The sequence below is a fragment of the Rattus rattus genome, chromosome 9, assembly GCF_011064425.1.
Source record: "Rattus rattus isolate New Zealand chromosome 9, Rrattus_CSIRO_v1, whole genome shotgun sequence".
Lineage (NCBI taxonomy): Eukaryota > Metazoa > Chordata > Mammalia > Rodentia > Muridae > Rattus > Rattus rattus.
This window is the reverse complement of record NC_046162.1, coordinates 60375163-60391047: the sequence shown is the minus strand read 5'-3', so window position 1 is coordinate 60391047 and position 15885 is coordinate 60375163. Positions and strand designations below refer to the sequence as shown.

At 51.9% G+C, this 15885-nt stretch overlaps 3 protein-coding genes across 5 annotated transcripts; 1 reads left to right on the top strand and 2 right to left on the bottom strand.

The window, feature by feature from the left end:
- The first annotated feature begins 1325 nt into the window (after nt 1–1325).
- On the top strand, nt 1326–4461 carry Psmc3ip (PSMC3 interacting protein). Of its 2 annotated transcripts, XM_032912865.1 has the most exons (8): nt 1333–1440; nt 1524–1624; nt 1759–1848; nt 3048–3159; nt 3608–3753; nt 3835–3888; nt 4031–4090; nt 4162–4461. In XM_032912865.1, the coding sequence occupies exons 1-8, from the start codon at nt 1407–1409 to the stop codon at nt 4216–4218; spliced, it is 654 nt and encodes a 217-aa protein (XP_032768756.1). In that variant the 5' UTR covers nt 1333–1406; the 3' UTR covers nt 4219–4461. The 2 variants fall into 2 exon arrangements, with proteins under 2 accessions (XP_032768755.1, XP_032768756.1); XM_032912864.1 differs by having other exon boundaries at nt 1326–1440; nt 4031–4419.
- Nucleotides 4416–9209, bottom strand: Mlx (MAX dimerization protein MLX). 2 transcript variants are annotated; one of them, XM_032912863.1, is made up of 8 exons: nt 9095–9209; nt 8671–8707; nt 8030–8119; nt 7647–7753; nt 7342–7441; nt 7064–7163; nt 6508–6709; nt 4416–5452 (listed from the first exon to the last, which is right to left on the bottom strand). In XM_032912863.1, the coding sequence occupies exons 1-8, from the start codon at nt 9134–9136 to the stop codon at nt 5396–5398; spliced, it is 735 nt and encodes a 244-aa protein (XP_032768754.1). In that variant the 5' UTR covers nt 9137–9209; the 3' UTR covers nt 4416–5395. The 2 variants fall into 2 exon arrangements, with proteins under 2 accessions (XP_032768754.1, XP_032768753.1); XM_032912862.1 differs by having other exon boundaries at nt 8933–9171.
- A 645-nt stretch (nt 9210–9854) lies between these two features.
- Nucleotides 9855–13909, bottom strand: Coasy (Coenzyme A synthase). The gene is made up of 10 exons (XM_032912322.1): nt 13831–13909; nt 12813–13520; nt 11918–12132; nt 11566–11697; nt 11273–11462; nt 11124–11188; nt 10857–10941; nt 10590–10687; nt 10333–10479; nt 9855–10229 (listed from the first exon to the last, which is right to left on the bottom strand). The coding sequence occupies exons 2-10, from the start codon at nt 13507–13509 to the stop codon at nt 10167–10169; spliced, it is 1692 nt and encodes a 563-aa protein (XP_032768213.1). The 5' UTR covers nt 13510–13520; nt 13831–13909; the 3' UTR covers nt 9855–10166.
- Between the last annotated feature and the right edge of the window lie 1976 nt (nt 13910–15885).

Genomic DNA, 15885 nt, shown 5'->3' with positions numbered 1-15885 from the left:
TGCTGTTTCGTCGTGTACTTTCTTAATAGGTCTTCTCACCGATGGGATAATAGCTAATCTGGGGTGCTGACCCTCAGAAGAGGAAGCCCAGGTGGCCATCAGGGGCCCTCCTGCCCTATTTTTCCCTCATGAGGCCACGTCTCCCCCCACAGAACCAAGACATAAATACAACTAACACTCTTACTGGCATTTGTCCATGGTTATTTTTCCCCCTTTTTTAGATTTATCTTCTTATGTATATGAGTGTTTTGTCTGTATGTGTATGCCTTGTGCTTACCAATTGCCTGCGGAAAAGGAAGGCAGATATACTGGAATTGGAGTAAAGGACAATTTTTAGCAGCCATGTGCATGTAGAGGAGCCATGTAGGGCCCTCTGCAAAGAAAAGCAACTGCTGGGCTGGAGAGATGGCTCAGCGGTTAAGGGCACTGACTGCTCTTTCCGATGCCCTGAGTTCAATTCCCAGCAACCACATGGTGGCTCACAACCATCTATAATGTATCCAACGCCCTCTTCTGTTGTGTCTGAAGAAAAGCAACTGCTCAGCCATCTCTCCAGCCTCATCCTTCCACCATTTTAAATTAACCTTGCCCCGTAAACAAGTAGGGACAAATACATGTTCTGAATAATGGCTAATGAAGTTTTAGGCTGAAGGATTGAAAAATTAATATCGTTGTTGCCCTTCCACTGAGCTGCAAGGGACAGCTAGCTGCTCTTTGGTCATCAGCAGACCTCAGAAACTAGAAACATTTATTTCAGGCTCCTCCGGACTGGCCCCTGTGGTCAGGAATGGAAAGCAGCACCTGCCAGGTGTTGCAGCTCGAGATAACTGGAGGCGGCAAGCTTTGTGGCTTGAGTAGCCCCCACTCCTAACCGTCTCTTTTGGGCATTCAAACGACAGTAAGTCTCGAGCGCCCCCTACATGCGACACGAAAACGGGAATCGTTAGCGTGCTCGCGTTCACAGCCACCCTCTGACAAAAGTACCAACAGGCCCTACTTCACACGTGAGAAAACTGTCCCACTCCCGTGGATGACTAGCTCTGTGCAACCTTGAGCAGCGTGAGAGTTGACCCCTAAAGTTTTTTCCCGTTCCCACACCACGCGGGTCTAGCTCAAGGTCACGAGTGCTCAAACACAGCCCAACCGGCTCTCGCAGCTTAGAGTGGAGGGGGCCGCTCACCACAGCCAACACTGCGGGCCCAGGAGGCAGCGGTTGACCTGTCGCAAGGGCCGGAGACTTCTAGACCGAGGTTACTGGGCCTACGAGGTCCCGGAAGGTCCCGGCGCTCTTCCGGAAGGCTTCTCCCTCAACCAATCAATATTAGGGTCCCGCCCCCTCACCGGAAGGAGGCGTTTCCCGGAGCAACAGACAGATCCAGATCTCGAGTTTGGTGGCGGGAAAGGCCATGAGTAAAAGCCGGGCCGAAGCTGCGGCTGGAGGTAAGGGCAGCAACCGCAGGACCCGGGAGTGGGGTGGGAGAGTGGGTCGGAGGTGACTCCATCTCCCACCTTGTCTCCCGCAGCCCCCGGGATCGTCCTAAGGTACCTGCAGGAACAAAACCGGCCCTACAGCGCCCAGGACGTGTTCGGGAACCTGCAGAAGGAACATGGACTGGGCAAGGCGGTGAGAACCCCCTTTGTGGGAGTTCCCTCTCCGCTGAACTCCCCTGTTTAGGCTTGGGTCCCGCCTTCCCCGACACCAACAGAAATTTCCCCTCCCCTGGCTCGCCCAAATTGTTTCACCCTCCCCTCCGCCAGGCGGTGGTGAAGGCACTCGATCAGCTGGCCCAGCAAGGCAAGATCAAAGAGAAGACGTACGGCAAGCAGAAGATATATTTTGCCGATCAGGTGAGAACTCGAGCAGATTAACGTCCACCTGAGAGCCTGTCTGAGAGAGGCACCTTACAAAATTAATCTGTGCAGTAAAAGGACTTTAGATATCCTTAAGTCAGGTGTGTGCTGCTTGTGATAACCCTTCGTCAGTGTTCATGTAAGCTATGGACGACAGAAGACCCTGACTCACAACTCCCAGTCATTTCTACTATCGTTTTTTCTTTTCTTTTTTTTTTTAAAGATTTATTTATTTTTTATGTATGTAAACACACTGTCGCTGTCTTCAAACACACCAGAAGAGGGCATCAGATCCCATTACAGATGGTTGCGAGCCACCATGTGGTTGCTGGGATTTGAACTCAGGACCTCTGGAAGGGCAGCCAGTGCTCTTAACCTCTGAGCCATCTCTCCAGCCCTATCGTTTTTTCTAGTCCCACCTCTAACATCATTTTCCTCTTTCTCTGCTCCACTACCGTAAACACATAAACTTTGTATTCTCCCGCCCAGACTTCTCTCTGGGTAATTATTACCCAGGTAATATGAAGTATCAGTATCGATGTGGTCAATGTAGAGTGCTTACTCTCTGCCTGCTAATTGGCTTTCTAGCATTTCTTCTGTCATGGAACCACTCTTCTCAAACCAGAGGTTAGAATGTAATTCTTTGTTTCTTTTACTTTACACAGCTGACATGTGTGGCTGCTCCTCAATTATATCTGATTACTCCCACCCACCCTCTTTTTTTCAGACTGGCCCTCACTATGTAGCCCCAGGCTGGCTTTTTTTTTTTTTTTTTAACGGTTGTTGCATCTAACCTGTCACTGCTCTCTGTCAGACCCTCTGATCTGAGGCACTAAGATCTTATGTTAGATGTTGTATGCAGAAAGAGTGATTTAAATGCAAATCAGGGCCGATAAGATGGCTCAGGAGCTCCACTGTATTTTTAGACTTTCTAAAGCATTTGGTCTCACTAATTCAGCTCTACTCTGCCACTGGGCTATGTGCCCAGCCACTTACTAATGTATAGATAGTCCTCCTGCCTCAGCCTTCCAGGTTGCTGGGGTTATGGGCCTGCACCACTAGCCCCAGCATTCTCTCTCACTATAGGGTTTAAGGATGTACCTGGTTCTTCCATATGTGAATGCTGCCTCCCCCAGATGTGTGTTTTTTTTCTCTCTGGGCCTCATGAACTCAGCTGTGTTTCTCTTGGCTGGCAGGACCAGTTTGACACAGTGAGTGATGCGGACCTCCACAGTCTGGATGCCAGTATCATGGCCCTCACTGCCAAGGTGCAGGGCTTACAGCAGAGCTGCCGGCACATGGAGGCTGGTAAGACTGGGCCCCTCCAAGCTGCTGTGCTTTGGCGGTCATACATGCTAACAGGATGGTTCCTTGAATGCAACATCCTACTGTAGCTAGGACCCCTCTGCCGGGTACCTACGTTGTTGCATTGAAAGGAGTGCAGAATTAGCTAGGACTTCTTTTGAGCAAGAAGCCACTGCTCTCCCTGCCACTGGGAGCACACACTGCATACCGCACTCTGCTCAAGCTTAGAAGCCATTGTTGCTGTTAGATGGAGGAGGGAAGAAAACTAGGAAAACAAACTGACTGCTATAAGCCTTTTCCTGAGCTTTTCCAGAATGTGGGGTCCTATTCTAGAGAGATCCCAGAGCAAGATGGAAGTTGACCTCCCACCTCTGGGAAACAGCTGCTGGGCAAGGCAGAATCCCTTCCTCCCTCCCTCATACCAAGTAACTCGGAAGGCATGTGGTTTCAGAGCTGAAGGAATTAACAAGTGCGCTGACCACTCCTGAGATGCAGACAGAGATTCAGGAGTTGAAGAAGGAGTGTGCTCGCTACACAGAGAGACTGAAGAACATCAAAGCAGCTACCAACCATGTCACTCCAGAGGAGAAGGAGAAGGTGAGCTGGGCGGCTGCAGGCTGCCTGTGCTGTCTTCAGTGAACGAGCACCAGCTCAGACAAGCACGTTCCTTCCTTTCAGGTGTACAGGGAGAGACAGAAGTACTGTAAAGAGTGGAGGAAGCGGAAGAGGATGGTGAGTGGGAATCCCAAGGGTGCTCTCGGAAGCACTGCGGGAAGTGACGGTCCCTGGGGAGGTTTGTGTAAAATGGCCTGGCTGCCAGGCAGTGCCTAGTACTGCCACCGCTCATCTCATAGGGGGCTTTGCTTCTTGTCAGACCACAGAGCTGTGCGATGCGATCCTTGAAGGTTACCCCAAGAGCAAGAAGCAGTTCTTCGTAAGTGACTTTCCCCTCTTGCTCCCCTGGGATCTTTGCCCAGAGAATTCTTCACTGCTTTCCTTTCACAGGAGGAAGTTGGGATAGAGACAGATGAAGATCATAATGTTACGCTCCCAGACCCCTGAGGGGCCCTTGATGGAGGTGGGAACAGACCGTCCTGCTTTGGCCACCTTATTGAGGTGACCTTTTTATTCTTGCTGTTCTCCACCTTTGAGCAGTGGACAGAGGAGCACAGAGGCATAGTGTTAAGCAGAGGCTGCTGGTTAGAAAGGGACGGTCACAATCATTTTGCACAGGCCTCAACAAGGACTTGTAACAATCCTAAAGTATTTGTAATATTTATTGTAATATAATTTGATATAAAAATACTTAATTTCCTCTGGATGATCAAACCTCCCAGATATCAAACCTGGGGAAGGCAGTAGGGAACACGGGATAAAAGTACAGAAAGGGTGTCACACACCAACATTTTGAGAATCCCAAGGTATCACCCTTGCCTGCCCCCAGAAGACTTGGGTATCTTCTGTACCACTTACTCTCTCCCCAGATCCTAGGAGAAATGTAGGCAACACACGGGTGGGGCGGAAACACACATTATGCAGAAGAGGCTGGGGTGTTTTGCAGGTCTGCTAAGAATTTCGGAAAACTGCACGTAACAAAAATGCACTGTTGATATTTAGAAAATAAATTCAAATACGTAATGCTGCCTTTGGGGAAAGACAGGGCAAGAGCTGATGGGACACTGTTTCCTGTAGCACCCACAGTAGCTGAAGAAGTGGGTGGCAGAATGTGAGGGGCAGCAGGAACCTGGCAGCTCTACCCTAAGCTGGCTAGAATACTCTAGCCTTAACTTAGTATTGACCACACAGCCTTAGCTTATGCACAAGGTAGCCTTTTACCCTTCATGGCCATGGGGCTATTTCTTTTTCCTCTAACTTAAGAACTGCCAAAATACCCAAACTTGAGCCAAGTGTTGCCCAAGAGACCAAGCAGAGGCAAGCAGTTTCCAAATTGTATATATGGATTGTGAGCAGGAACCCAACAGGTAGAGAAGGGGCTGAGAGGCTCGGGGTTCTGAGGTTCCCTGCACAGACTTGCCCTAGATGCTATTCCTGGGAAGGGGAAGGTTGGATAGGCAATATAATAAATTAATCAGAAGCTCAAGTGGGGCTGGGAAAACCAAACACCAAGTAGAAACCAGCTGACCGGTGTGAGGTGTTGCAGTCCAATCTCAGGCCCAGCAGTTCCGTGACCAAACACTCAAGGCCGCTTGTTGGCTGCTCTTCGGGTTTCCGGGAACCGTCAGTAGAGTTGGTTTTTCACCTGATGAAGGACACCGATCACAATCTCCCGTAGAGTCTGGAAAGGCAGTGCTCAGGTAACACACGGGCCTGTAAGACACCTGCCTAGACTGGCCATGCTCTTGAAGGCACTCAAAACAGTCACCCAAGTGTTGGCAGCCTGGTGGAGCACTGCCCCGCACTCAGGAAGGGCTGGTGAGATGACTCAGCAGGAAAGCCTCTTGCATGCAGGCCTGGTCACTGGGGCTCAGTTCGTGGAGCCCACAGGAAGTGGGAGGAAAGTTGCCTCTGACCTCCCTCACTAAGTAAGTTGTTTATTTGGGGAGGGGAGGTGCTAGAGAGAGATGTCTCAGTGGTCAAGAGTACTTGCGGCTCTTGAAGAGGACCCAGGTCCTGTTCCCAGCACCCTCTGGTGGCTCACAACCACCTACAAGTCCAGTTTCAGGGACCCAATGCCCTCTTCTGGCCTCAGGCATCAGGCACACACATGTAGTACACAGATATATGCAGACAAAATACCCATGTACATAAAGTCCCTGAAATGGAGTGTGGCCTCCTTTTAATTTCAAGATCCCTGAAATAAGATGGAGACAAGGATGAATTTGTCATTGGTATAACTGACGTATGGATATGGCGTTCACTCAAACAGTCCTTAACTGTTGGCAGTGTTTGTGTAAAGTATTTCACAACGAAAATGTTGAGAAACAAAAGAAAGTAGAAAATCTGAGAAAAAACAGGCCTCAAGAGTAGAAGCCAGCACAGTAAAAAGCCCTGGAGCTGCAGGGGTGGGGGCTGCGGGAGTGGGGGCATCTGGTAATCTGCATGTCTCACGTTTCTAGAAACTTGAAGCTATTGGCTGCCACACAGGACAGCCAAGGAGTAGAGTAGCTAATGAGTCACCAATGACATGGCCCAAGCTGGACCTGGCACTGAATATTCACACCCTGCTTGCCAGATGAGCCCTTCACTGGGCTAGGCAGCAAAGACAAAGGTACTAAGCTTTGTGGACACCCTGAAGAGACTCAAAGGAAGCCACACTGCTTTTCTGATGGCTTGGACCACTTTGCCTGAAGGTGGCAGAGCCTCAGGCCCCGTGACCCGCCTGCCACATACCTGCGGTTCACAGTGTTCTTCAATCCAGCTGAAGACACAGGCTGAGAGCTCCTGGAAGCTGGCCACGGAGATGGAGGCGTTGAAAGACTGGAACAGGGAGTCCATGATGCCTTGAAAGACGTTGAACTTGACCTGGTCAGAGACCTGGTCCTCTCCCTCATGAGGGTTGTCCTGATGTGCCTTCACGATTTGCTCATAGTTCCTGAAAGCATTCAAGCAAATAGGGCTGAAGTGCTGTGGCAACTCAGTCAGCCCTGCAAAGCATGGCGGGATAATCCAGTAGGCCATGCCCACACCATAAGGGGATCCCTAGAGACCTTTGGGGATACATTCAATATCAGCTAGACACTCCTAAGTCAGAAACGGTGAAACCCCTTGGTTATCCAGGCAGGTGTTTATGTCCTGTATGTGTAGAAGACTGGTGGGGGCCGGCCAGCCCTGCCTTACAGCGACTGCCTTGCAGTCAGCGTCACCTACATGCTGTGCTCTCCAGTACAGCCTCTGAGCAAGAGTGCACTAGAGTTGACCTCCGCCCTCAGTTCAGCGCCCCTCTTACACTTTCATTATCTTCAAGGCTGTGACGTCCTTGCGCAGGGTGGACACCTCCTCCTCCTGCTTTTTCTTCTCCTTGTGTAAAAACTGGATGTAGTCAATGGCTGGAGTAGGAGCCAAGAGAGGGGTTGGGCACTGAGGAAGTCTGAACCAGGAAGAGGGCTTATTTTGTTTGCCCTTCCCCTATAACCCAACTTTCCCATTCTGGCCACCACACCTGGGTGAGACCAGGCCACTTCCAGCCGCTGCTCCTCCTCCCGCCCCCTCTTGCCCTGGACATACTCTTCTGTAGAACGATGGCTTTGCTGAGTTTTTGGGAGCCAATGGAGAAATCCTGCTGCTGGCAAGTAGGGACAATGGTCTGAAGGTCATCATAGCCTCTCTGGAAATAGCAGGGAAATGGGTTCCTTTAGCTCAGGAATAACAAAGGTGAGCACACAATTTTGATACCAGTTCCATGCTCAAAGACTCAAAGCATAGAGGGCTGGAAGGAAAAGGGGCAGGCATACAACCAGCCCAGCCCAGCCCCCTGCAGACATCTGGGGCTGAAGGGGCAGGGAAGGACCTGGGTACAGGCTTCCAGTCACCTTAATAGCATCCCTCCTCTTCTGTTCAGCCTGAGTGTGTGCACGCCGCCTCCGGTCTTTATAGGACTCCTTGTAGGATTCCTGCTGATAATCGCTGTCCTCATCGTCTAAACTCAGGTGGAGGAAGGAGAGGCCACTCACTTTAGGGCACACCAAGTCCAGTTAGTCCACCCTTCCCCAGCTGGGAAACCTGGTGCCCAGAGATGTGGAATGGAAAGAACCTAATTATCTCGGATGAGGGAAAAGACAGTGAGACTCAGGCTTGGCACTGTTCCGGCCACCCCCGTGTGGATAGTGGACGGAGCTCCCTATCTAGGAGAGATACTAGAATGATAAGATAGCTAAGTTTTCCCCAGTGTGTGATGGGCTATGTTGCTGCCTACCTGTGTTGGGGACAGAAGAGGCACTGGTGGAACCGATGCTATTAGCTCTGGACACTACACTCCCCTTGTGGGTGCTTTCTACAAAAAGCCCTGGAAAAAAGAGGCCTCAATCACTAAAGAGTGGGGAACATTGCCATGACTTCAGGCACATACGGACACAATGTTTTTTTGTTTTTTTTGGTTCTTTTTTTTCGGAGCTGGGGACCGAACCCAGGGCCTTGCGTTTCCTAGGCAAACACTCTACCACTGAGCTAAATCCCCAACCCCGACACAATGGTTTCAAATGCTGACCTCTCCCCATCAACTCCAAAGCCAGCCACCACGGGCCTTCCATTTCATGCTTCAACGCTCCCGTCCCAGTGTCTACACTGCCCACAGGACTTCTATCTGGCTCACAAAGGAGCATCTGGATGCAGTGAGCATGACCAGCTGTCACCTATCATTTCCCCTTCCAGAGCAGAGGAACCAGGTGTGACCCATGGTCGCTTCCTGCCTGTTCTCCAGCTCCACCCTCACTTCTCAAGCCAAGTCCTTGGCGCAGTGACTGTGGACTGTGCTCAGGTGTGGCTGGCAAGACCACAAGAATCTATAGAGCCAAAACGGGTCATTACCGACGTGCAGACAGTTAAGGAGGCACTCACCAGGGTCCAGGCTGTTGTCACTGTAGGCATACTCGACCTGCAGCACCAAGGAAGGAAGAATCCTGTCAAACCTTTGCCTCTAAGAAGGCACGCGCAGTCCGCGAATGCACATACCACGGGTGCAGGGACCACTGAATGGTTAAGCCCAGCCCTGGCTAGGCCGCAGGGGCGCCGCCCCCTCTGTAAGCTCCCTACCGTCCCCGCCCCATCTCTCGGACACGACCCCCTCATTCCCGCACACACGTCCGGTTTGTCTCCCCACCTTGGCACAGGCCGGGTGAGAGCTGTCTTCTCTGCAGCCCCGGGGCCTGGACAGCAGGGGAGACTCTGGGGATAGTTGGGGAGCCCCGCGTCTTCCGGACCCCCTACGTGCACGAGCCCGACCCGCCCTCCCCTCGCCGGCGTGCGCGTCCGCGGAGCTTGCCTTGACCCAAGGGTCCTCCGGAGAGGCGCCCGGCTCCGTCATCGTGGACCTACCGAACCGGAAACAAGCCAGCGGACTGGCCCCCAACCTCCAGGAAGAGGCGAGGCTCAGTCACGTGATCCAAACCACCAATCCACAACCGCAGTCTTGAGCGGTGCGAAAGCGCTGCACTTGCGCAGGTCCAGTTGTTAAACGAATATTGGTGGTGGCTAAATCTGGCCAATTCTCATTAATATAGGTAGTGTCAGCCTCTGAGAGTTCCTACTCGCCTCCGAATGAGAATCTTCAATGGGGGCGATTTTCTGTGCAATGGAGCACCACCAAAAAGATTGTCAGAAGGACTAGAAGTGTAATTACTTCAGTGATAGAACTGGCGAGAGTGCCCTAGCATCTCAGAAAAAAAAAAAATCTGAACAGTGTGACACTGTGTACGCACGCGCACAGCTGATCTGCCCTGTAATTGCAGCTGGGTCAAGAACTTCTACATCACATCTGACTCAAGGGGACACAGCCACCACCTGCATTGATCTCCCAACACCCAGCAGGTGTCTGACAGGGTGCTTTGTTGAATTAAGTCTTGTAAAAAGCTTTTAAGTTAAACTTCCAGTAAAGTCTATAACATACTCAAAAGCACATAGCTCAGGTGACATTTAATTACAGCACTCCTTGGCTTCCAGCTCAGGCCCTGCCCCTGAATTTGGAGCCTAATGGTCCAAAGATACCTAGAGTCACTGGAGAGGAAACAGAAACCACACAGGCAGCACTTGGAAACATCTTTAATTCAGTTACTGGGTCCAGTCTTCACTAGAACCCATAACACTAGTTAGACATCAAATCTCCACCACCAAAAAGCAGACAGAATCCAAGAGGGGGCCGCTCCCCATTGCTGTGTCCTCATTGCTGGCCAAATTCCAGCATGCTAGGCCGACTTCCAAGCTTCTCTCTGTGTCCTGCACAGCTTAGCTTGAAGCCCCTGAGGCCTGACATAGGGTAAACATCGAGGCCCCCATTCCTCCTCACCATTAGATTTGTTAGTTCCAAGGGCCAGTGTGGCGCCACAGAAAATCCACTGTCAGTTCCTGGTCTGGTGAGCCTTGGGGAGGCGTTTCTGTAGAAGATCCCAAGCCTTTTCCACCTTTGGCCAGTCCAGAACCATAGAAGACAAGACAGGGTTAGAAAAGATAACCACTGAACCTTCCCGTCTCACAACCTAACCTAGTCTTTCCCTTTGCACCAACCTGGCGCTGTGTGACATGTGATTCCCACAAGGTGCACAGAACCACGTGGCTCTGCTCTACCAGCTGCTGCCCACTCATCTGGTTCTGCAGCCGGCTTTGAGCGGCTGCCTCACTCAGTCCATCCCTCTCAACAATGCGACGTACAGCCTGGGCACGGATGACAGACAGATTGGTCTGGAAGGGCCCCAGCCCCGTCTGGGTCAGAGCAGGAAACTGTCTGCAGTGGGCTCAGATGGGGTGGAGTGGGGTCCAGATACCTCAGTCTCAGGGATGACGACGGTCCACACCTCGTGTACCATATTCTGCCAGCCAGCTTCAAGCAGCATAGCAGCATCAATCACACACAGAGTCTTTCCTGTGGGGAAACACTAGTCACTGCCAGCAGCACCTCACACTGGCTACCGGTTAGTGAACCAAATGCAGTCCTAGGTGGTGAATGGTCTGCCTGGGGCCAAGGAAGATCCCACAGGGTGTTGCTGCTTCACTGTCCCACTTTGGCTGCTCCCGTCATCCCTCCCACTCACCCTTAGCCACAGCCACATCCATCTCCTCTCGGGCCAGCTTTGCGATAACTGGCCACACAATATCTGTGAGCATCTTCAGCTGCTTCTGGGGAGGGGGACAGAGGGAGTGGGCAGAGGTTAACTTTCCTGAGAAATACAGCTGGGAGGTGGGGGGAGGAGCAGAGGAGCAGAGGACTGACTTCCTGCATCAGACTAGGGAGTCCACTGGATCCCGCCCATCTATGTGGTGGCAGCAGCTGAAGAACTCTGGAGGAGGTGTGCGCTCACCTTATTCCCAAACACCCGGCTGCCCAGGACCTTCCTATTGATGGTGCCATCTTGATGGAGAATATCTGGGTGACAGAGAAAGAAGGCTAAGCAAAGACGTCATGCCATCGTCTCACCTCAGGACATTTTCAGCCTTCTCCGGTTAGTACCTGTTCCAAAGGCCTCCACCACAAGTTGGTAGGCAGGGCCCCCGGGAGCATAGGCCCGGTGGCCCAGATGGTCACTGTCAATGATGTATGCCCCCAAGTTCTTCAGCCGCTGAGCCACTGAGCTTTTCCCAGAGCCGCTGATGCCTGTCAGCCCCAGCACATAGATACCTGACGGGACCTCGGGCCTCTCCTAAAGACAGGCAAAAGGGAAGGAATCTCAGCTTCCAATGGAGGGCCTATTTCTAGCTTCAGCACTTCATCAGCCCAGCCAGTGAGGAGGAGGAGAGGCTTACATTCGGAGGCTGAAGCAGGTCTCCCAGAATTCGCTGGCGAAAGCTGGAGGAGCTGACCTTTTCCTCCTCGTTTTCCTTGTGACTCTGGTCCTTCAGCAGCTGTATCTGGTATAAGGCGAGCTCCTCTTTGCCCTGAGGTAAAAGGAGAAGGAGGAAAGGGGTGAGAGATAGGAGAATGAACCTGGAGCCCCAATCTGTCCTTTACTTCCCCCTCTCTTTCTCCAGCTCCACAGACAAGTTCCTTCTGGCTTCTCCTCCCAACCCCCAGCCCTCCCTTCCCTGCTCTGGAACCACAGTACTTCTCACAGGCCTCCCCCTCCCATTCCCTTTGCCAGACTCCTTCAGGAGTTACATTCTCAAGGCGGAAGCGGTTGACGGCCATCCCCCCACGGTAGGTCTCCTCGCTGACCACCAGGAACTCCAAAGTGGGGTCAGACCCAGCAGGCCCATAGGGATCCAGCAGGGGGGTGAGTTCAAAAGTCAGGGAGGGCTTGATGTCCACCAGGAACTCATTCAGATGCCCCACACGCTCTGAATAAGGCTGGAGCAGCTCAGGGAGCAACTTGCCTGAGGAAGGAGCAGGAACAACAGTGAGAATTTCCACTGGAGATGTGCGGGCCCATTTGGGGAAGAGTGTCCCAAGCACTGAAATCTTCCCAACAGTGGCAACAAGAAAGGGTGAAACGGGGACAGGTTGGGGGACAGAGGGAGAAACAAGCATCACACTCACCGCGAGGTCTGCTATGTACCCCAAGAACAAGCTAAGAAATGCTTACAGAGCAGCAGTACCAGTAGGTATTAACTGGTGGAAAACCCCAAGAACTACTCTATTCTTAAGAATCCCTTCACTGGGGGATGGGGATTTAGCTCAGTGGTAGAGCTCTTGCCTAGCAAGCACAAGGCCCTGGGTTCCGTCCCCAGCTCCGGAAAACAAAACAAAGAAAGAATCCCTTCACTGTTCACAGCAGTACTGGGTCACCCACAATCATCTCCTATCCATTTATCCTCAGCATTTCTAACCTCTGAGTCGATCACTTGGACAACCACAAAGTGCAGATTTCTTGGTTCCCATTGGATACCACATGTATTCATTTAACAAAAGTCTCTTAGCAAAAACAGAGTGTTAGGCATTGTGGCATTCTGGAAGGGTGTGAAGCAGCCCTACCCTTCCTTGATCTTGGCACCGGGGAAGACAAAAAATGTGATGGGTGTCTTCCATTGCCCTAATCCAGGGTCCCTTCACTCACTCTTCAACAGATCTTTGTCCGCTACTCCCACCACAAGCTGCTCCTGGGCCAGTACACATGCAACACTGAGCAACACTTTGTGGGCATTGTGCAAGCGGTCAAAAGTGCCACCCACGGCCCCACGGCGGTAGCCACGCACAGGCTGCCTCGGAGATCTGGCCACCGGGGAAGCTGGCCTTATGGTGGAGGGTAAGAGGGCATTCGGGAGTTCCATAGGCATCTCTCCAGTCCCATAATCCGGATACAGCAATACGGAAGACAACTGTGGAGAACAGCTGTAGCAGCTGGTGGCATAACGCTCTAGCTGTTGTTTAACAGGGTTGTACTGGCTCCCATCCAGGGTCTGGAAGTCCGTCAGAACTACTTCTGGAGGGTGGGCCAGATTCTGGACTGAGGAAAGCACAGGGATTAAGGTACTCTTGGTTTGGATATTGGTCAGTAGAATTCTGACGTCCAGGTGCCTGTGCAGGTCGGCACCAGTGTAGAGGTGCGTGATGAAATCCAGAACCTCAAATGTGGCCTGCACAGGGCTGGCCTGGGGCTGAGCGGGTCCCCCCAGGTTCATGCCCGGCTGCAGGTGCACATAGAGGGTGTGATTCACCAGGCGTGACGCCGAGGTCAGGATGGGAGGCAGGCGTGCGGCCAGGGTGGCCAGCGGCGTTGTCAGCACCAGGAGGCCTGAGCGGAATACGGCCATGCTATCCAGGCCTGCAGACAGTCAGGGAGACGAAGCGAGAGTGACTAGGCGGGCTGAGGCCGAGGCCTGCAGGGGAACTCGGACGCAGGAGGAGGGACCTGGAGCAGGGCAGGGGGCCGTTCGCTGATAGAAACCGGAATCCTGGCAGGGAGAACCGACCAGGAACCCCTGAGTCATGGGACTGGGGATTCAGGGATCCTAGCCCCTCCTGTTAAGCTGAACCAGCATCTGCGAAGACTCGGAGGCGGGGACTAGAGGGAATGCGGTGGCTCGGGCTGCTTTCCCTACTCACTGAGCTCTGGGGATTTTGCTTCTACTTACACCGCCGAGGAGGCGTCCTAGGCTGCGGCCCGGAAGCACTACCCTCAAGCCTCAAAGCACGGCGCTACGGGAACTCAGAGCAATCAAACAATGCAACTCCGAGAGACTCCTGGGGCGGGGCGCGGAGGGGCGGGGCGCGGGGCGGGGCGCGTGGGGGAGGGGCGCGGAGGCTGCGGGGATGAGTGAAACCCTGGCACCGGATCTTCTTAGACGGAAGCGGGCAGAGCGGATTGCAAAGCTCATTTCGCGTATTCCTGGTGTTCTTTGCTTCCTCCAGTTTGCTAGGAGGCGGCGGCAAAGCCAGGACTGCGGACAATCTGATGACTTTGTTGTGCTTGCTCTGGGTCAGGGTTCCCAGCGAAGCTACTGGATATCTCTACCCGCATCATCATTTCACACACGGGAAATTGGTTTTCTGAGTATTTTGGAAAGAGGCAAAGTCTGGTGCCTTCTATAGAATTCTCTGGGAATCATGTAACCCTGTGCTTAGGTTTGCAAAGATAGTTCAGTAGCGCTTCGGGGATCTCTGGCCCCCTGGGGGTGAAGGGTTGGAAGGAGGAAGAACTAGAGGACAGGATTCGCAGAGAAGTTAATGAGGACTGAAAGTTAAATTGGTAGTCGTGGGCATGGAGGGAAAGCCAGACACCCGTCTGAAAATATCTCAGGTCCACGGAGATCACAAAACAGAAAGCAAGCCCGCCTCAAGATTCCTGTAAAGGGCCGAGCGCTGATGTGCGATCCCAGAAGCATCGCTGCAAGTTTGAGATCAGCCCGAGTTACATAGCAAGGTCCTGGACTGGAGAGGGTGGGAGTGCTGCAGCCAGACAAGAAGAGAAGAGACACTTGTGCTGTGGTCCGGAAATGTGGCCTTGTAAAGTAACTAATTTGTTAAGGAATCAAGCGGGTTGCAGGAGACAGTTCAAACTGGATTTTAGAGAGGTGTTTAAGAGAATCAAAGCAAGCCTCAGTCTTACAGTTGGCACGGTTACATTTTTTTATTTGCTAGTTTGTTTGTTTGTTTGTTTTTGAAACAGAATCTCACTGTGTAGCCCACACAGCGTTGCTTTTATTAAGTAAGTGTCTATTTACGGCACTGTTCTAGGTAGAAAGGACAGAACAGAGAACAAAGTTCACTGAAGTAGATTAGTGAAGGGCTTGAATAAATAATAAATCCAGAATACGTTTGGTGGTGATCAGTCAATAAAGAAGATTAAAACAGATGGAAAGACCCATGCTGGAGTGGAAGGGATACTTGTTTAAGTTGGGTAGCACAGGAAAATAGCAAAGACCTGACAACCCAATACGGGTCGTAGTCCAGGGAAAGTGAACCAGTTAAAAGCAAGTGTCATAGCCGGGTGCTGGTGGTGCATACCTTTGATTTCAGCACTAAGGAGGCAGAAGCAGGCACAGTTTGAGACTGGCCTGGTCTACAGTTTCAGTTCCAGGACAGCCAGGGCTACAGAGAAACCTTGTCTCAAAAAGCAAACACAAGGGGCTGGGGATTTAGCAAGTAACAACAAAAACAACTGTTGGGCTGGAGAGATGGCTCAGCGGTTAAGAGCACTGACTGCTCTTCCAGAGGTCCTGAGTTCAATTCCCAGCAACCACAAGGTGGCTCACAACATCTGTAATGCCCTCTTCTGGCCTGCAGGCATACATGCCGGCAGAAAGTTATATGATGTTTTCATAATAAAAACAACAACAAAAACAACAGTCAGCAAAGCTTTTTCGGAGGCCATGAGAGAAGACGACACGTATACAGATGAAGAAGATGGCATAAGAGGTCAGAAAGGAAGCAGGGGCTCATGGACAAAAGCCCAGTGAACCCCATTCAGATCCCCAGAACCCAGGTGTTCCCTTGGTGTCCTCTTGTAATGCCAGCACTAGGGTAACAGAGACCTAGGATCCTTGGGGACAAGCTGTTAGTCTAGACAATCTGGAAGCATAAGCTCCCAGGCCAGTGAGACCCCGTGTCAACAAATAAGGAGCAAGTCAAGACTCCTGACTTTAACTGTGGACCTCCACAGGTGCACACATATATCTACACACACGCGC